Source organism: Petromyzon marinus, unplaced genomic scaffold (genome assembly GCF_048934315.1).
Source record: "Petromyzon marinus isolate PM22_M1 ecotype Great Lakes invasive population unplaced genomic scaffold, UKy_Petmar_22M1.pri1.0 PM_G_Scaffold_15, whole genome shotgun sequence".
Taxonomy (NCBI): Eukaryota; Metazoa; Chordata; class Hyperoartia; order Petromyzontiformes; family Petromyzontidae; genus Petromyzon; species Petromyzon marinus.
This window is the reverse complement of record NW_027422706.1, coordinates 3,603,432-3,624,199: the sequence shown is the minus strand read 5'-3', so window position 1 is coordinate 3,624,199 and position 20,768 is coordinate 3,603,432. Positions and strand designations below refer to the sequence as shown.

The 20,768-nt window shown below is 52.4% G+C and overlaps 1 protein-coding gene across 5 annotated transcripts; it reads right to left on the bottom strand.

Moving 5' to 3' along the window:
- Positions 1 to 8,319: 8,319 nt before the first annotated feature.
- LOC142910697 (uncharacterized) lies at positions 8,320 to 18,833 on the bottom strand. Of its 5 annotated transcripts, none has more exons than XM_076060089.1 (8): positions 18,640 to 18,833; positions 15,818 to 15,961; positions 15,586 to 15,675; positions 12,845 to 12,937; positions 12,566 to 12,671; positions 11,060 to 11,226; positions 10,425 to 10,595; positions 8,320 to 9,038 (listed from the first exon to the last, which is right to left on the bottom strand). In XM_076060089.1, the coding sequence occupies exons 2-8, from the start codon at positions 15,906 to 15,908 to the stop codon at positions 8,905 to 8,907; spliced, it is 852 nt and encodes a 283-aa protein (XP_075916204.1). In that variant the 5' UTR covers positions 15,909 to 15,961; positions 18,640 to 18,833; the 3' UTR covers positions 8,320 to 8,904. The 5 variants fall into 5 exon arrangements, with proteins under 5 accessions (XP_075916204.1, XP_075916205.1, XP_075916206.1 ...); XM_076060090.1 differs by having other exon boundaries at positions 15,598 to 15,675; XM_076060091.1 differs by lacking the exon at positions 15,586 to 15,675.
- Positions 18,834 to 20,768: the final 1,935 nt, after the last annotated feature.

Sequence of the window (20,768 nt, the reverse complement as noted above, 5' to 3'; positions counted from 1 at the left end):
ATGATGATTGCTTGTGTTGTAGTGTGAGTGTGATGGGGTGTGAGTGTGATGGGGGTGTGAGTGTGATGGGGGTGTGAGTGTGATGGGGGTGTGAGTGTGATGGGGGTGTGAGTGTGATGGGGGTGTGTGATGGGGGTGTGAGTGTGATGGGGGTGTGAGTGTGATGGGGGTGTGAGTGTGATGGGGGTGTGAGTGTGATGTGGGTGTGAGTGTGATGGGGGTGTGAGTGTGATGGGGGTGTGTGATGGGAGTGTGAGTGTGATGGGGGTGTGAGTGTGATGGGGGTGTGACTGTGAGTGTGATGGGGGTGTGAGTGTGATGGGGTGAGTGTGACGGGGGTGTGAGTGTGATGGGGGTGTCAGTGTGATGGGGGTGTGAGTGCGATGGAGTTACCGGAGCTCACACTCTATGTTGCAGCCCTGGCTGAGTGGCTCGGGCCGCCGTAGGTGATGGCAGCGCTGCTCTGAGGCCACGGCTCTCCCGCACGCACGCCACCTCCCTGTGCTGCTCCCCTGCACGCGGGGGGGGGGGGGGGGGGCGCCTCGTTACCCCCGTCGCCAGCTCACCGGCGGCGATCCCCAATTTGAAGTCGATTTCAAAACGCGCCGAAACATTTGACACCGCAAAACCAAACATGTGCTAGGTGAGGTTTCAGATAACGGCCCTTTTCCCGTCGCTCTCTTACTACGCGCCACGAAGAGAGGCCATCGACCCAGGTGGGCCACTGACCACCGCGCAACGTGGCATCACGAAACAATATTCCACGAGGGAGGGTTGCGGCACACACGTGCACGTGGGGGCCTCCCCCCCCCTCTCTCCGTGTCGATACGCCGACCACGTGACCGATCGCGCCGCGGCCAACGGCGGACGAATGCCGCCCCCCAGCAACGTGGACCCGGGGCGAACCTCGAACCGCGAACTCCCTGCGACGAGGGCGGCAAGACGCTCCCCCCCGCCGCCCCCCCCCCGCTCGGCCGCGGTGCCACTGCCTGGGGGCTCGTCCGGGCACGCCCCTCGACGGGACTCGCGAAAGGGCGTCGGGAGGGTCGGGCTTGTTTCACGCAAAATGCCGATCTCGTCGGGGACCGCAAACCGCCGCCCGAAACTTCTGGGGCGGCCTCGCGAGCGGCGGCGGCGGCTTTGCGCTGACCGTCAAACGGAGCCAGGATGTGCGTTCGTGCCGGAGGAATCCGATGAGCCGCGAAGCTCTTTTTCACTGGACGTTCGAGAGTTGCGCAGATGCCTAAAAACAAAGGCGGTCACCGCATCGCCCGCTTTCAGGAGCGCTCCTGCGGCCGTCTGGAAAGCTCTTCCTTCTGATATCAGGAAGCCACCGGAGCTATGCACGAGATTGACAAATTCATTTTTTAGTAAAACTGCTTCCCGTGTTTCAGTTTGTTGTCCTTCCGCCGATCGTTCGATGAGCACGGTTGGCTCCAAACGGTGCGAAAGACGTTCAACATTCACAAATAAAGACAAAGATCCCCATATAGCCTTAACAGCCCGTTGAGACAAGTGGTGTTAGCGAGCAGCACCTATGAAGGCTGGAACGGCACACGTGGGGGGGAGGGTGGCCAGCAACATGCCCGGCCACCTTTGTCTCCCCAGTGGCGATGTTTACACACCGCACTGGGTACTCATTTGAGGCCGAGTCTATCTAGGGGAGGCCCAGGACCGGCTCAGATAATCGTCGCCGGTGTTGGCCGTGAGCGAGAATCGAACCCGGGTCGCCGGGTTCGTAGCGGGGCGTGCCAACCGCTGCACCACCGCTCCCCACAACACAACACACAAAGTGACACACACACACACACACGTACACACACGTACACACACAACAACAACAACAACCGACATTCGCCACTAAGTGGCGGTGACGTCACCACGACGCTTGTGCCAGGCTATGTGCACCCTGAGGCCACGTGAAGTATCGAACGCCCGCTGGCAGGAGGTCACGGGGCAGACCCAGGTGCCACGGGTCGACTGACTGAGATGACTGGCTGATGCACCACCTGTGCCCCCTACTGTGCCAACCTGCTGTGCTTTAGCCACCCGGCGCTCCGCTCGTTGTTGTGAGCGTCGCTCCTACGCCCTCCGTTGTTGTTGGAGGGCGACTGCCTCCAACTGCCCAGTAGCGTCCTTCACGAGCCTCCTCCACAGAGGCCGATCTTGACACCGCTGGTACCAGTCATCGGCAAGTCCACTCAGCTCCACGTCCTCCTGTACCACATCACTCCATCTCTTCTCTAGCCCGTGCCGCGCCCGCTTAGCCCCCTCAATCCGGCCAAACAAAAGCTGTTTCGGCATGCGGTGGCTGGGCATGCGGGCTACATGACCCAGCCATCGCAGCCTTGCCTGCCGGAGGAGCTCACCGATGGGACCCTGCCCAGATCTTTCAAGGATTTGTGAGCTCCTCACACAATCCAGTCTGGTTAAACCCAGGATGGATCGTAGGCAAGCCAGCCTAAATGTTTCTAACCGGCGAAGATGTTCCATTAGGGGGGTCCACGTTTCGCAAGCGTAGAGAAGGGAGGGAATGACCGTGGCCGAGAAGACCTGAAGCTTAGTGCGGAGCGACAGACCAGGTAGCTTCCACAAAGCGTTACGCAACCGATGAAAAGATATTGCCGCTCGACTGATTCGGAGTGAGACCTCTGCTGTTAAACTGGAGCCAGTCATAAGCACACTGCCCAGGTATGGGAAACTCTTCACTCCCTCCACAACCTCCCCATCACCGATTGGGAGTTGTGGGGGCGGAGTGTCTGATGGTACAAAATACCCAGGCAGGTGCTTAGTTTTGGTGGGGCTGATGGTAAGGCCCCACCTCTTAGTGGCACGCTCCAGTCTCAGCAGCAGCGTCTCCAACTCCTCCTCTGACTGAGCAGCTATTACCAAATCATCAGCATACATAACGTGGTTGAGCAATAGGGAGCCATCCCTTGACCGCACCCGGGCATCGATTAGCCTCCCATTATATCTGTACCATATGGAGATTCCCCTGGTACAGCTATTGGAGGCTTCACGAACTACGTGGTCAAAATAGATGTTAAATAATGTGGGAGCCAGAGGACATCCCTGTCGCACCCCAAGGTGTACAGGGAATGGCTCTGACTCCCGGCCACGTAGTACACACACACACACGTAAACACACACGTACACACACGTACACACACACGCGTATACACACACACGTACACACACACGTACACACACACACGTACACTTACACACACACGTACACACACACGTACACACACATACACGTACACACACACGTACACTTACACATACACACATACACACACACGTACACACGTACAATTAGTCTTACACACACATACACACACAAAAAACAAAGGTCCCCCATATAGCCTTAACAGACTGTAGGGGCAAGTGCTGTTAGCGAGCACCTATGAAGGCCGGTAACGGTACACGAGGGGGTGAGAGGCCAGCACCACGCCCGACCGCCTTTGTCTCCCCAGTGGCAATGTTTTTTATCAAGCGCACCAGGTACACATTTGAGGCTTAGTCGACCTAGGGGAGGCCCAGGACCGGTTCAGATAATCGTCACTGGTGTTGGCCGTGAGCGGGAATCGAACCCGGGTCGCCAGGTTCATAGCGCAGCACGCTAACCGCTACACTACCGCTCCCCACACGTACACACATACACGTACACACACACACGTACACAACAACAATCGCCATTCGCCACTAAGTGGCGGTGACGTCACCACGACGCTTGTGCCAGGCCATGTGCACCTTGAGGCCACGTGCAGTGTCGAACGCCCGCTGGCAGGAGGTCACGGGGCAGACTCAAATGCCACGGGTCGACTAAGATGACTGAGATGACTGGCTGATGCACCACCTGTGCCCCCTACTGTGCCAACCTGCTGTGCTTTAGCCACCCAGCGCTCCGCTCGTTGTTGTGAGCGTCGCTCCTACGCCCTCCGTTGTTGTTGGAGGGCGACTGCCTCCAACTGCCCAGTAGCGTCCTTCACGAGCCTCCTCCACAGAGGCCGATCTTGACACCGCTGGTACCGGTCATCGGCAAGTCCACTCAGCTCCACGTCCTCCTGTACCACATCACTCCATCTCTTCTCTAGCCCGTGCCTCGCCCGTTTAGCCCACTCGATCCGGTGGCTGGGCTACATGACCCAGCCAACGAATCCTTGCCCGCCGGAGGAGCTCACCGATGGGACCTTGCCCAGATCTTTCAAGGATTTGTGAGCTCCTCACACAATCCAGCCTGGTTAAACCCAGGATGGATCGTAGGCAGGCCAGCCTAAATGTTTCAACCGGCGAAGATGTTCCATTAAGGGGGTCCACGTTTCGCAAGCGTAGAGAAGGGAGGGAATGACCGTGGCCGAGAAGACCTGAAGCTTCGTGCGGAGCGACAGACCAGAAAGCTTCCACACAGCGTTACGCAACCGATGAAAATATATTGCCGCTCGACTGATTCGGAGTGAGACCTCTGCTGTTAAACTGGAGCCGGTCATAAGCACACTGCCCAGGTATGGGAAACTCTCCACTCTATCCACAACTGCCCCATCACTGATTGGGAGTTGTGGGGGTGGAGTGTCCGATGGTATAAAATACCCAGGCAGGTGCTTAGTTTTGGTGGGGCTGATGGTAAGGCCCAACCTCTTAGTACACTCACACGGACACACAGACACACACACACTAGTACACTCACTCTGTGACACTCTCTCACACTCATTAACACTCTCTCACACTCATTAACACTGTGACACTCTCTCACACTCATTAACACTGTGACACTCTCTCACACTCATTAACACTCTGTCACACTCTCTCACACTCATTAACACTCTGTCACACTCTCTCACACTCATTACCACTCTGTGACTCTCTCACACTCATTAACACTCTGTGAAACACTCTCACACTCATTAACACTCTGTGACACTCTCTCACACTCATTAACACTCTGTGACACACTCTCTCACACTCATTAACACTCTGTCACACTCTGTCACCCTCTCTCACACTCTGTGACACTCTCTCACACTCATTAACACTCTGTCACACTCTCTCACACTAATTAACACTCTGTGACACTCTCTCTCACACTCATTAACACTCTGTGACACACTCACACTCATTAACACTGTGACACACTCTCTCACACTCATTAACACTCTGTGACACACTCTCTCACACTCGCTGACCTTGGCGGGGATGGAGAGGCGTTCTCGTGCGTGCGAGAAGACACAAAGTGGGCAGCGAGTTGACGCCGAGACCCAGCACACAGAGGAGGCCTCCCCAGAGACCCAGCACACAGAGGAGGCCTCCCCAGAGACCCAGCACACAGAGGAGGCCTCCCCAGAGACCCAGCACACAGAGGAGGCCTCCCCAGAGACCCAGCACACAGAGGAGGCCTCCCCAGAGACCCAGCACACAGAGGAGGCCTCCCCAGCGCATCGCTCACTCCAGCAGCAGCAGCAGTGGCGGTGGTGGTGGTGTAGGTGGTGGTGAAGGTGGTGGTGGTGAAGGTGGTGAAGGTGGTGGTGAAGGTGCCGGGCAGGGAGCAGCAGCAGCAGGAGGGGGTGGGGTGCCCCACGCTCGTCTCCTCCTCCTCCACCACCAACAGCCTCTCTTCTCAGCAGCAGGAGGAGGAGGAGCCATGTCTCAACTTTCTCGATTTGCACCAAGCGCACTAATAATGATGATGATGTTGGCGTGTAGTTTGTGGACGCGGCTTTGCTGTCTGTGTGTTGTATGTTATATGTATGTTATACGTGTGTTGTATGTGTGTTGTATGTATGCTGTATGTATGTTATATGTATGTTGTATATATATGGAGATGTTGACATCGCACAGTACGTAGCCAAGCGTTTGGTGGAGTCAGCTGGACGACTGGGTGAGTGAGAAGGTGGCTAATTGGCTGATAGGTTGAGTGAGGGGGTGGCTAATTGGCTGAGTGGGTGAGTGAGGGTGGCTAATTGGCTGAGAGGTTGAGTGAGGGGGTGGCTGATTGGCTGAGAGGGTGAGTGAGGGGGTGGTTGATTGGGTGAGTGTGTGAGTGAGGGGGTGGCTGATTGGCTGAGAGGGTGAGTGAGGGGGTGGCTGATTGGCTGAGAGGGTGAGTGTGTGAGTAATTGTGAATGAGTGGGTGAGTGAGTGGGTGTGTGAATGAGTGGGTGAGTGAGTGGGTGTGTGAGTGAGTGGGTGAGTAATTATGTGAATGAGTGGGTGGGTAACTGAGTGATTGGATGGGTAAGTGGGTGAATGGGTGAGTGAGTGGGTGGGTGTGTGAATGTGTGGGTAAGTGGGTGAATGAGTGAGTGAGTGTGTGAGTGAGTGGGTAGGTGAGTGAATGGGTGAGTGGGTGTGTGAGTGAGTGGGTAAGTGAGTGAGTGGGTGAGTGAGTGGGTGAGTAATTGTGTGAATGAGTGGGTGGGTGAGTGAGTCGGTGAGTGTGTGAGTGGGTGAGTGAGTGGGTAATTGTGAATGAATGGGTGGGTGAGTGGGTGGGTGAGTGGGTGGGTGACTGAGTGATTGGGTGGGTGGGTGAGTGAGTGGGTGGGTAACTGAGTGATTGGGGTGGGTAAGTGGGTGGGTGACTGAGTGATTGGGTGGGTAAGTGGGGGAGTGAGTGGGTGAGTGAACAAGTGAGGAACATATTTCAGTCTCAACTGCCAACAACCTCAACATTTTCAATCCCCTAGGAGGTGGTGTTGGTGATGGAGGAGTGTAGGTGGTGGAGGTGGAGGGGGTAAGAGGCCTCCATACTCGTACATCGCTCGCATAGCGATGGCGATTGTCATCCCGGCCGAGGGGCGCCTGACAGCGAGGGACATCCGTCGCTTCATTACAGAGAACTTCCCCTTCTATCAGAACAATAAGAAGTGGGGAAACTCTGTCCGTCGCTGCCTCACGTTTGAAGACTGCTTTGTTAAAGTGCCCAGAAGGCCGGGTCGGCCGGGCAGAAGCAATCACTGGGTCGTGGACCCGGTGGCTGCGGACATCTTTGATGACGGCTCGTATCAGCGCAGGAGGAAGAGGTTCAAACGGTGCGGTGTGGGGTGAGTGGGCGAATGACTGGATGGGTAGATGAGTGGGTGGGTAGGTGAGTGGGTGGGTAGGTGAGTGGGTGGGTAGGTGAGTGAGTGGGTGAGTGAGTGGGTAGGTGAGTGGGTAGGTAGATGAGTGGATGGGTGAGTGGGTAGGTGAGTGGGTGGGTAGGTGAGTGAGTGGACGAATGACTGGATGGGTAGATGAGTTGGTGGGTAGGTGAGTGGATGGGTAGGTGAGTGAGTGGGTAGGTGAGTGGGTGGGTAGGTGAGTGGGTGGGTAGGTGAGTGGGTAGGTGAGTGAGTCGGTAGGTGAGTGGGTAGGTGAGTGGATGGGTAGGTGAGTGGGTGGGTAGGTGAGTGGGCGAATGACTGGATGGGTAGATGAGTGGGTGGGTAATTGAGTGAAAGGGTGGGTGGATCGGTCGGCGGATGAGTGGAAGGGTGGGTGTGGATGTGTACTGTAGTGCATCTGCCAATTGTCTCAGTCAATCCATGGCATCTGGGTCTGTCCCGTGACCTGTCAGCGAACTTGGCCTAAGCTCCGTGGTGATCTCACAGGTGGTCGGGGCATTTAAACTGGAGCATGATGTGTTTATTTTGTTCCCCATTGAATGTGGAGATTTTACGTGGTAACAACTTCTTTAAACACCACCGAGGCGTCGTTAAGCGTCTCTTTCAAACCGTGATAGTTTGCGAACGGTAGTTTCCCTTATCTCCAGATATATAAAAGGCAAAGTTGTGATTATGTGTCTGTTCAAAATGTTTAGCGTACTTCCCGACATGCAACAAACTTTAAATTTGCCATGTGGGTACTTTCCAGACTGTACACCGTGCAAACATAAAAATACACTTTTAGCTTCTATTTTATGGGGGGGGGGGGGGGGGGAGCTCAATAATGCATTTATTTTTTGCACGGCAAGTGAGCTGTGACATCAAATCTGTCACGTGACCCGCGCACGTGGAAGCGTAACACATTGTAGTGTAGCGGTTAGCGTTGTCTGTGTGTGTCTGTGTGTCTGTGTGTGTGTCTGTGTGTGTCTGTGTGTGGGGGGGGGAGCGGTAGTGTAGCGGTTAGCGCTACGCTGCGCTACGAACCCGGCGACCCGAGTTCGATTCCCGCTCACGGCCACCACCGGTGACGATTATTTCAACCGGTCCTGGGCCTCCCCTAGGTCGACTCAGCCTCAAACGAGTAAATGTTGTGGTGTGAACATCGGCAGACAAAGGCGGCCGGGTGTGGTGAATCCAAGTCCCGGGCGAAGCCGGGTAGTTAAAGCTCGTGCTGTTATATTCACAATCAGATGTTTTTATTTCGACTCGAGGAAAATCGGTGAAATCGGAAGCCAACGATAGGCCCCAGTTGTGGGCCCTTCTTAACCTGGTAACAAAATATTATTCTTCGTCAGTGATGTCCTCACCTAAGCGTGTGAGACGAGACGGACGCACAAAACTCGTCTCCCGTTGCTGTACATCACTCACAGAGCACCACAGCGCCCCCCCCAGATCCACAACAGCGTTCGCCCCGCAAGACTCTGGCACCTTCTCCCTGCCTCAGCTGGACCATCAACAACGGCAACATTTGTGTCAACAACAGCAGCAACAGCTAACTTGGCGCCTTTATGATTACGTCTTCAGCACGGCAGCAGCAGCACGGAACAACTTCAGGGCATGACTCAGTCGCAACTCGCGTTTAAAATCGTCACGCAAGACGGCTCTCCGCGAGACGTCGCGGGCACACGGCGCGTTACTTTTTTCCCCGAATAAAACTCGGGACAACGTGAATGCGTGGAAACGAGAAACGATGTCAGAACGCAACGGGGCATCACAAATCGTAAAGATTTTTGCGAGAGCGAGAAAGAAAAGCTTCCTTCTAGACGTCGCCGCCGCGCGCCAACGACGGCACCAGCGTGAGCAGAAGCGCCGTGGGCCAAGCGGCACCGGGGCAGCAAGACGCCTTGCTGGTGGCGGACGCCCGCCCCGCTGACGTTGTCGCCGCTGACGTCGCTGCAAAGGGGCAAGCGGAGAAACGAGACGTCAGTCGCCATCGCTACGATGAGAGCCATGTACGAGTACCGGGGGGCCTCTTACAACCCTCCGCCTCCTCCTCCATTTCCACCACCATCACCACCAACACCACCAACACCACCACCACCAACACCACCACTACCACCACCAACACCACCACCAACACCACCACCCCCACCACCAACAACACCAACACCACCACCACCACCAACACCACCAACACCATCACCAACACCACCAACACCACCGCCACCCCCACCACCACCAACACCACCAACACCACCAACACCACCAATACCACCAAAACCACCACCGCCACCACCTCCTAGGGGATGGAAGATTTGTTGGAGGTTGTTGGTAGTTGAGACTGAAACCTCTTCCTCACTTGTTCACTCAGCCACTCACCCACCCACCCAATCACTCATTCAGAGAGACGATCCATCACACTACGTTTAAAACTATTTGGTAAATTAAAACGCCGACTGTCACATCATCGACGTCGGGTGCCCGATTGTAACTCCTCTGCGGTGAGCGGTGCACCACCACCACCACCACCGCCACCCCCCGCGTGTCAACAACGCTCTTTGCCAAAACAGCAAACCCCTGCCCAGAGTTACGATGCTGAGAATCTTTTGTATTGTCAAAGCGTTAGTTTATCTCCGTTTGACCGGAACTTTGTTGACTGCCCTCGATGTGTGCACCTCCGTGAGTCTATGGGAGCCTTTAACATTGAAGTCTATGGGAGCCTTTAACAGTGAAGTCTATGGGAGCCTTTAACAGTGAAGTCTATGAGAGCCTTTAACAGTGAAGTCTATGGGAGCCTTTAACAGTGAAGTCCATGGGAGCCTTTAACAGTGAAGTCTATGGGAGCCTTTAACAGTGAAGTCTATGGGAGCCTTTAACAGTGAAGTCTATGGGAGCCTTTAACAGTGAAGTCTATGGGAGCCTTTAACAGTGAAGTCTATGGGAGCCTTTAACAGTGAAGTCTATGGGAGCCTTTAACAGTGAAGTCTATGGGAGCCTTTAACATTGAAGTCTATGGGAGCTTTTAACATTGAAGTCTATGGGAGCCTTTAACATTGAAGTCTATGGGAGCCTTTAACATTGAAGTCTTTGGGAGCCTTTAACATTGAAGTCTATGGGAGCCTTTAACATTGAAGTCTATGGGAGCCTTTAACATTGAATCCAAGCATGAATGAAGCAAGCACTTGGGAACCCGAGCAGCCAATGGAGATTCGCGGGGTGGCCGAAACCCAGTTTTTTGAAAACCCAGGAATTTCCGCGCCGCCGACCTCATTGGGCTGACTACGGCCATTTGCATCGTCAGGGTGGTCAGACGATCCAAGCCGCCGCCCTCCCGCGTACCTGGCGAGGTAGCTAACAGCTCGTTGTCGTCATCCTCGCCCTCGTCAGCACCGCCGTCACGGCCGCTACCGGCGTTGAGGGCCGATGGCGAGGACGTAGAGGCCTCCTTGCCATCGTCCTGGCCCTCCTCCTCGTCCTCCTCCTCGTCCTCCTCCTCACCGCCCGGCGCCACTGTGGAGGTGGTTGTGGGGGTGATGGTGGTGGTAGTTAATGGTGGCGGCGGTGGTGGCGGCGGCGGGTGTAGTGGTCTACGCCGCGCTACACCGCGCTACGAACCCAGCGAACCCAAGTTCGATTCCCGCTCACGGCCACCAACACGCGGTGACGATTATCTGAACCGGTCTTGGGCCTCCCGTAAGGTCGACTCAGCCTCAAACGAGCACCCGGCGCGGTGTGTGACGAACATCGCCAGCACCGGGGAGACAAAGGCGGTCGGGCGTGGCGCCGGCCACCCACCCCCTCGTGCGCCGTGCCGGCCTTCACAGGCGCCGCTCGCTAACGGCGCTCGCCCCCGCGGCCTGTTGAGGCTACACGGCGGGGGATCTTCGTCTTCGACGGCGGCGGTTAACGGCTCGGCGCCGGATCGGAGAGGGATTCCGGCCGGCGGGTTTGTTGCCGGCGGCGACTTTGCTCACCTTCGACGGAGAGGTGCGCCCGCAGCTGGTCTGTGTTGAGGTTGTTGGTGGCGAAGCAGGTGTAAGTGTCCGTGTCCTCGCGCCGCAAGTCCACGATGTGAAGGGTGCCATTCTCGAAGATCTGGAAGCGCTCGCCCTCAACATTCAAGCTCCGGTAGTTCCTGAACCTGGCGGTGCGCGGGAAGGCGTGGGGGGGGGGCAGGCGGGGGGCGTGAACCGTTGAGGTTTGACGGCGATGCCGTCGGGGGATTTGAGATCCGGGGTCGGCGGCTTCGGGAGACGCGGAGGCGAACGTCCCGGGGGACGTTGGGGCGGCGAGGTTCACGCGGCCCTCCGCCGCGTTGAGTGCCCCTCTCGCTCTCTCGCTCTGAGCCACGTCCGCGTGGCGGCCATCGACAGTCGCCCTACCCCGCCCCCGCGCGCGCAAAATTATAAATGTTAGCCTATGGGAGCCTTTAACATTGAAGCCTATGCGAGCCTTTGACATTGAAGTCTATGGGAGCCTTTGACATTGAAGTCTATGGGAGCCTTTAACATTGAAGTCTATGGGGGCCTTTAACATTGAAGCCTATGGGAGCCTTTAACATTGAAGTCTATGGGAGCCTTTAACATTGAAGTCTATGGGAGCCTTTAACATTGAAGTCTATGGGAGCCTTTAACATTGAAGTCTATGGGAGTCTTTAACATTGAAGTCTATGGGAGCCTTTAACATTGAAGCATATGGGAGCCTTTAACATTGAAGCCTATGGGAGCCTTTAACATTGAAGCCTATGGGAGCCTTTAACATTGAAGCCTATGGGAGCCTTTAACATTGAAGTCTATGGGAGCCTTTAACATTGAAGCCTATGGGAGCCTTTAACATTGAAGCCTATGCGAGCCTTTGACATTGAAGTCTATGGGAGCCTTTGACATTGAAGTCTTTGAGAGCCTTTAACATTGAAGTCTATGGGGGCCTTTAACATTGAAGCCTATGGGAGCCTTTAACATTGAAGTCTATGGGTGCCTTTAACATTGAAGTCTATGGGAGCCTTTAACATTGAAGTCTATGGGAGCCTTTAGCATTGAAGTCTATGGGAGTGTTCTATGTTGAACTTCTTTCGCTCCGTACGTGGTCAGCCATGCAAACCCGCTGGCGGCATTCACAAAACAGACTCGGCTCTCGTGCCTCTGATTAGCACGGTTGGCCACGTAGGGTGCGAAAGAAGTTCAGGGCACATACACATACAGAGAGACCCACAGACACCCAGATCCACGGAGGCACAGATTAGCATGGTTGGCCACGTAGGGTGCGAAAGAAGTTCAGGGCACGTACAGCCCTCGCGACAGGGAGCTTCGAGGCGCGTCGTCAGGGCCGTCGTTTGCGACATGGCCGGGTAGCTTCTGAAAAACAGCTGCACGGCTCGGTGGGCATCAGGCGGTGAAATAAACAAAAAGAGTCTCCAGCGAGCGGAGAGCGAGAGGAGAGGCGGAGAGGGACGGACGCTCAGGCGCAGCGTTCGGTCTCACCACAGGATGGTGGCGGGCGGCCACACCGAGCACTCCATGTACACCGCCTCTCCCTCTCTCGCCCTGTACATCCTGTCTGGCTCCGACAGCATCGACGGGGGGTTGGCTGTGTGAGGCGGTGGTGGGGGGGGGGGCAGATACAGCGAGCGGGCAGAGGTCGCTCCCGAGGGTGGGGGGGGTCGCTCCGGGCTGAGCAAGTACTTGCAGTGCTGCACCTTAACAAACTGCGTACTCAACTGGGCCCTGTACGTGTGTGTGTGTGATGTCGCAACCATGCACCTTTCCGTCGTGTTTCAGGAGGTTGCTGCTTTGCTGCATACACCTGATGTGAGCTTCTTTGGTACCGTACGTGGCCAGAGATGATAACCGCAGCTGCGGGCGAAAATACAGCAGAGTGTTAATAGGGTCTCTGTGTGAGTAGTGTGTGGATCTCTGTGTGAGTAGTGTGTGGGTATCTGTGTGAGTAGTGTGTGGGTCTCTGTGTGAGTAGTCTGTGGGTCTCTGTGTGAGTAGTATGTGGGTCTCTGTGTGAGTAGTGTGTGGGTCTCTGTGTGAGTAGTCTGTGGGTCTCTGTGTGAGTAGTCTATGGGTATCTCTGTGAGTAGTGTGTGGGTCTCTGTGTGAGTAGTCTGTGGGTCTCTGTGTGAGTAGTGTGTGGGTCTCTGTGTGAGTAGTCTGTGGGTCTCTGTGTGAGTAGTCTGTGGGTCTCTGTGTGAGAAGTCTGTGGGTATCTCTGTGAGTAGTGTGTGGGTCTCTGTGTGAGTAGTCTGTGGGTCTCTCTGTTAGTAGTGCGTGGGTCTCTGTGTGAGTAGTCTGTGGGTCTCTGTGTGATAGACTGTGGGTCTCTGTGTGAGTAGTGTGTGGGTCTCTGTGTGAGTAGTGTGTGGGTCTCTGTGTGAGTAGTGTGTGGGTCTCTGTGTGTGAGTAGTGTGTGGGTCTCTCTGTGAGTAGTGTGTGGTTCTCTCTGTGTGAGTAGTGTGTGGGTCTCTCTGTGTGAGTAGTGTGTGGGTCTCTCTGTGTGAGTAGTGTGTGGGTCTCTCTGTGTGAGTAGTGTGTGGGTCTCTGTGTGAGTAGTGTGTGGGTCTCTGTGTGAGTAGTCTGTGGGTCTCTGTGTGAGTAGTCTGTGGGTCTCTGTGTGAGTAGTGTGTGAGTCTCTCTCTGAGTAGTGTGTAGGTCTCTCTGTGAGTAGTGTGTGGCTCTCTGTGTGAGTAGTGTGTGGGTCTCTGAGTGAGTAGTCTGCGGGTCTCTGTGTGAGTAGTGTGTGTGTCTCTGTGTGAGTAGTGTGTGGGTATCTCTGAGTAGTGTGTGGGTCTCTCTATGAGTAGTGTGTACGTCTCTCTGTGAGTAGTCTGTGGGTCTCTGAGTGAGTAGTCTGTGGGTCTCTGTGTGAGTAGTGTGTGGGTCTCTGAGTGAGTAGTGTCTGGGTCTCTATGTGAGTAGTCTGTGGGTCTCTGTGTGAGTAGTGTGTGGGTCTCTGAGTGAGTAGTGTCTGGGTCTCTATGTGAGTAGTGTGAGGGTCTCTGTGTGAGTAGTGTGTGGGTCTCTGAGTGAGTAGTGTGTGGGTATCTCTGTGAGTAGTGTGTGGGTCTCTCTGAGTAGTGTGTGGGTCTCTCTGTGAGTAGTCTGTGGGTCTCTGAGTGAGTAGTCTGTGGGTCTCTGTGTGAGTAGTGTGTGGGTCTCTGAGTGAGTAGTCTCTGGGTCTCTATGTGAGTAGTGTGAGGGTCTCTGTGTGAGTAGTCTGTGGGTCTCTGTGTGAGTAGTCTGTGGGTCCCTGTGTGAGTAGTGTGTGAGTCTCTCTCTGAGTAGTGTGTGGGTCTCTCTGTGAGTAGTGTGTGGCTCTCTGTGTGAGTAGTGTGTTGGTCTCTGAGTGAGTAGTCTGCGGGTCTCTGTGTGAGTAGTGTGTGGGTCTCTGTGTGAGTAGTGTGTGGGTCTCTGAGTGAGTAGTGTCTGGGTCTCTATGTGAGTAGTGTGAGGGTCTCTGTGTGAGTAGTGTGTGGGTCTCTGAGTGAGTAGTGTGTGGGTCTCTCTGTGAGTAGTGTGTGTGTCTCTGTGTGAGTAGTGTGTGGGTATCTCTGAGTAGTGTGTGGGTCTCTCTATGAGTAGTGTGTGGGTCTCTCTGTGAGTAGTCTGTGGGTCTCTGAGTGAATAGTCTGTGGGTCTCTGTGTGAGTAGTGTGTGGGTCTCTGAGTGAGTAGTGTCTGGGTCTCTATGTGAGTAGTCTGTGGGTCTCTGTGTGAGTAGTGTGTGGGTCTCTGAGTGAGTAGTGTCTGGGTCTCTATGTGAGTAGTGTGAGGGTCTCTGTGTGAGTAGTGTGTGGGTCTCTCTGTGAGTAGTGTGTGTGTCTCTGTGTGAGTAGTGTGTGGGTATCTCTGTGAGTAGTGTGTGGGTCTCTCTGTGAGTAGTGTGTGGGTCTCTCTGTGAGTAGTCTGTGGGTCTCTGAGTGAGTAGTCTGTGGGTTTCTGTGTGAGCAGTGTGTGGGTCTCTGAGTGAGTAGTCTCTGGGTCTCTATGTGGGTAGTGTGAGGGTCTCTGTGTGAGTAGTGTGGGTCTCTGAGTGAGTAGTGTGTGGGTCTCTATGTGAGTAGTGTGAGGGTCTCTGTGTGAGTAGTGTGGGTCTCTGAGTGAGTAGTGTGTGGGTCTCTGAGTGAGTAGCCTGTGGGTCTCTGTGTGAGTAGTGTGTGGGTCTCTGAGTGAGTAGTGTCTGGGTCTCTATGTGAGTAATGTGAGGGTCTCTGTGTGAGTAGTGTGTGGGTCTCTGAGTGAGTAGTGTGTGGGTCTCTCTGTGAGTAGTGTGTTGGTCTCTGTGTGAGTAGTGTGTGGGTCTCTCTGTGAGTAGTGTGTGGGTCTCTCTGTGAGTAGTCTGTGGGTCTCTGCGTGAGTAGTCTGTGTGTCTCTGTGTGAGACCCACAGATACCCACACACTACTCACAGAGAGACCCACACACTACTCACACAGATACCCACACACTACTCACACAGATACCCACACACTACTCACAGAGAGACCCACACACTACTCACACAGATACCCACAAGTGTTTCGAGTACTCGGCCCCGCTTGAATGTCAAAGTGCTTCGTTGAAGCCATCATTTGCAGGAGCCGGGGCGCTTCTGAAAAAAAAAGAGCCACGAAGCTCAGTGGGCATTGCCTGGTGAAGTCAAAAGAGTCGAGTTTAGTCGATGGCCTTTAGCGGGAGTAGCGTTGAGAGGGGGCATCGTCTCAAGTGGGGTAGCGGCGCTGTTTGCTACTCACGGTCAAGGGGCAGGGCGAAGGGGTTGTGACGGTCGCCCAGCACAACGACCAGCAAGGCCACTAAATGGGTGGTGGTGGAGAAAGTCTCCATGGGGGGGGGGGGGGGGGTGGCAGATGGTCGGCCTGGCGGCTTCCTTCACTTGGCTAGGAGGGGTGAAGGGGAGGGAGTGGGAGGAGCAGTGGGAATGATATTTATTTAGACTGCAAGAGGAGGAATCCAAAGCGCTACGAAGCTCTTTTTGTCACAGATGTCCAGCTGTGGCACTGGGTCAGAACATGACAACAAACACAAAACAAAAACACGGCGTGAGTGTAGAGTTACAGGAAGAGTAAAACAAATCACTTTAAAAATATATATACTAATAAAAGTAACCAATGTTTCATGTTGCCACGTGAAGCACACCACCGTGCTACATAGCTCTTTTCAAGAAGAGACCTGGCCCATAAATGGTGGGCTGATATCAAGTGGACATTCAGGGCAAAATACTCTAAACGCGTGGCGTTTCTGAATGTGGAGGGGAAAAAACCGGAGGATTCGGGGAGAGAAATCCACGCGGCCGCGGGGCGCGAGAAACGTCAACTCCAAAGATAGAGCAGGGAGTGTCAGGGTCGGTATCAAACCCCACGACCTCCTGTACACCAGGTGACAACCATGCCGGGTTAAAGACCTCCTCCTTCACAAGGGACAATTGGATGCATGCCTAAGGCTCCCTCACTGATGGACATGTTCCTCCTGCGTTGAGAAAAATGTTTAGGTTCTCATCGTTTTGCAGAGGCTGCATTTTTTGCCACCGCAGAAAACGAACGTTGGGGGAAACGCCTCCTCGCATTGGACTCGTTGTTTTTTTTGCTAAAGTCACGTAGGTAAAAAAAAATCTATAAAATAAATAAATGAAAAAAACAACAATTAAAATCACGACGTTTCGGAGGCAGCAGCACAAGCTTCCGTCTTGAGGTGGAAACCGTCACGGCAAAATTGCTGCATCAGGTGAAGAGAACTCTAAGACACCCGAGATTGTATACAGGTTAAGGGGGGGGGGAGATAAGAAGGGCCGTGGGGGGGGCTAAGTTAAGCCGCCTTCTGTTATGCTGCAGGGGGTTGGGGACGGAGAGATGGCCGTGTGCAGGTTGAAGAGCGTTACACACGTGAACCAGAGGCAGGAGGCAGTAGTTAAGCTGACAAACTGGTTGCCTTGCAGAGCATACTGCTGTAAACTATAAGGCTGCTAAAGTTTAACTTGGGTTTAACTTTATTTTTTTTTACCCCCGCGACTTTACCGAAAAAAATCCAAAGAGTATGAATCCTTGCACATCGCGAAAGCTTCAAATCTAGCGCCTCACATCGTGTTAGTTTGGCACCGATGTTCGTGCTGATGTTTTAAACTAGATCAATAAAACAACATTGATTACAGCCCCAGCTCAGGTTTTTTTTCCCATCAATGAAACATCCCCTGAAGTGAGAGCACCTTCCAGGATATAAACCAACACTGCCGCACGTCTGTCCAAGAGCTGTGTAAAAAAAACAATTGAGTTGAAAAAAATGTCAAGCCGACAGGGAAAGGGGCTCCTGGCAACTGTGACCGCCAGCCAGGTCGATGTATTGGTAATGAGAATGTGCAATTTTTTTGTCCTTGGAAACACAGACTATGAATAAAATGAGATATTCTTAGCTCTTTCGGTAAAGTCACGTTGAAGGTAAACAATAAAATAATAAAATATATATAAAACAATAAAATTTCTCACAACGTTTCGACCATAACACAAACGGTCGTCATCAGGTCGAAACGTCGTGAGAATTTTTATTGTTTTATATATATTTTATTGCTTTATTGTTTCCTTTCAACTCTGACTTTACCGAAAGAGCTAAGAATATGAATTACTGCAGTCACGAAAGCTTCACATCAAGATTCAAAACGAGATACTCGCAGAGTTTACGCTTCTGAATGTGCACTTGTTCAAGCGATTCACTCGGTCTAAGAGGCAGACGCACGGTAAATTATTGGGCGGCACTTTGTAAGCTCCTAAGGTAGACAAAGCGAGCTTGAACACGACACACTCGAGTGAAGTCTTTGAGCGACGCATAGTTCATAGTTCATTTATTTGGTATAGCCCTGTGAGCCATTCGGCTCTTGAATCGGGTGCAACCGCAACAAACAAAAAACATGAACAAGAAAACATCTTAAAGTGATTATGTGACTGTGCAAACAGAAAATATAGGAAAAAAATATCAAAATATTCCTGAAATAGCACCGTACACCAATGCTGTGTGCAAAAATCCCAGTGGGATGCAAGTCAAATAACAACAACAACCACAAGACAACTAAGATTAAAGCCATCAGTCTAACTCCGTACTACAATAAACAAAAACATGGCCAAAACAAAAAAAAACTTTTCGAAATCACCAAAATAAAAGCCATAAATCCAATGTAACAGTGATCATAGGGACTGTGACCGAATTTTTAACAATAAACTACATAAAAAAATTATAACACCAAAATCTAGAGCCATAATTTAGGCCACTGAACAGCAGTGGCAGCTAGGGTTGTACAACTCCTCTAGAGCACATTGACACGCGTGCATTGCAAATAATTCAAGTTTAAAACACGCAGCAAAGATTCGTTACAAAAGCCGAGCGGCAGCCTTCACGCATCCTTGGGAAGCTTGCTAACCCACAACATAACCTAGAGACCATCTTCCAGGTCTCTATGGAGGCCATCGCATGACAGCGGCATCTGTAGCCGGCCAAAGTGCCGCCTCGGTCGGCTGGGCAATCTAGCCGAGACCGGTGACACTCCCGGAATAGGCCTCAACACGGCACTCACCAGCGCAACGCTGCGTAGGTGTCTGGGGGGGGGGGGTCTTGAGCTATATCCTCCTTCGTGGTGAGGTTACAAACAAAACAATGTCCTCGTGTGGTCGTGGTGGAGGAGGAGATTCGACGTCCCGTGCCTTGAATCACGGGCAGGCGACTCGGCAGGGCTGCTATCACGTGAGGCCTTAGCAGGGCGCTTTTATAAATCGTAGTGCGGATAGGCGAACACGCAGTGCGAGCGAGGCTCAGATTCTGTAGAACTGATAAACACTGCCCATAGACTCAGCACTGCCCATAGACTCAGCACTGCCCATAGACTCAGCACTGCCCAGAGACTCACCACTGCCCATAGACTCAACACTGCCCATAGACTCAACACTGCACCATAGACTCAACACTGCACCATAATAGACTCAGCACTGCCCATAGACTCAACACTGCCCGTAGACTCAACACTGCCCGTAGACTCAACACTGCCCATATACTCAACACTGCACCATAGACTCAACACTGCCCGTAGACTCAACACTGCCCGTAGACTCAACACTGCCCATATACTCAACACTGCACCATAGACTCAACACTGCCCGTAGACTCAACACTGCCCATAGACTCAACACTGCCCATAGACTCAACACTGCCCATAGACTCAACACTGCCCATAGACTCAACACTGCCCCATAGACTCACCACTGTGATCTCTACATTGGGTCAAACTTAACATCTCTTAAAGTTCGACGGCTTGTGCACCAGATCTTATTTATTCACGATGTACTTACAAAAAATTCCGCAGACTACCTACTGGATCTCCTCTCTGTTTCAAAGAACAAATTTGACCTCAGGTCTTCACTCATTTACCAGCTTCACATTCCCTATTGCCGTACAAAAACTGGAGGAAGGGCCTTTGCTATTCATGACCCCAGGGTCTGGAATGCTATTGCCAATAAACTGCAACTTGAATCACTACCTATGAGATCTTCACTCAAAACTGCTCTAGAGGAGTTGTACACCCCTAGCTGCCACTGCTATTCAGTGGCCTAAAATATGGCTCTAGATTTTGGCGTTATAATTTATGTATATAGTTTATTGTTAAAAATTCGGTCACACTCCCTATGATCACTGTTACATTGCATTTATGGCTTTTATTGTGGTGATTTCGAAAAGTTTTTTTGGTTTAGGTCATGTTAATGTTTATTGTAGTACGGAGTTAGACTGATGGCCTTAATCTTAGTTATCTACATAATGACACCTTGCCGATATTAACTATGTTAACCTATTTGCATTTTTTATTTTTCAATTATATCTTAAAGCTATTTTATATTCGATATTTATTCAATTTTACATACTTCAGCCCCTTGGTGTTAGACTTTTAACCCTTATTATTATAGTAAGACTTGTTTAAAACTTATTTAAGATTTTAGATTCCTATATGTTGAATGTATGCACCATCCTGCCAAAGTAAATTCCGTGTCGGTGTGAACTTTCATGGCGAATAAAACCCTTTCTGATTCTGATTCTATTGTGGTTATTGTTGTTGTTATTTGACTTGCATCCCACTGGGATTTTTGCACACAGAGTTGGTGTACGGTGCTATTTCAGGAATATTTTGATATTTTTTCCTGTATTTTCTGTTTGCACAGTCACATAATCATTTTAAGATGTTTTCTTGTTCATGTTTTTTGTTTGTTGCGGTTGCACCCGATTCAAGAGCCGAATGGCTCACAGGGCTATACCAAATAAATAAACAAATGAACTGCAATGAACTAATATCGAAATGTACATTAGCATAATTTATTCATACTCTATTTTTTTATTTACGGAGAAGCTCATTGTGGGAGGAGCGTGTCCCGTTCCCCGGAAGTGACGTCATGTCACCTGCTGCCGCGTGACGTCACGAGATAACAGGAAGCTATCACTTCCTGCACTGAAATCCGAGGTGAGAAATTCTCATTGCGATTGTGGTTGTTGTGGTGGTGGTTGTGGTGGTTGTTGTGGTGGTTGTTGTTGTTTACCAAGGTAGAGCCTCGCTCTCTCTCGTAGGGATGTCAATTGAGTAGCAGCGAGCATGGGAATCGATGTCCAGGTTGGAACTTTACAGCGCGGGGCCTAGCCACGCGGGGCCTTGCCTCCTGCCCTCGC

Bases quoted from the DNA above. Each gene is read 5' to 3' on its own strand.
- LOC142910697 (XM_076060089.1), bottom strand. From the start codon at position 15,908: ATGGAGACTTTCTCCACCACCACCCATTTAGTGGCCTTGCTGGTCGTT. The intron at 15,676-15,817 runs GTGAGTAGCAAA...TTTTTTTTTCAG, and splicing joins CTTCGCCCTGCCCCTTGACC to AAGCGCCCCGGCTCCTGCAA. The intron at 11,227-12,565 runs GTGAGACCGAAC...GCGCACCGCCAG, and splicing joins CCGCCCGCCACCATCCTGTG to GTTCAGGAACTACCGGAGCT.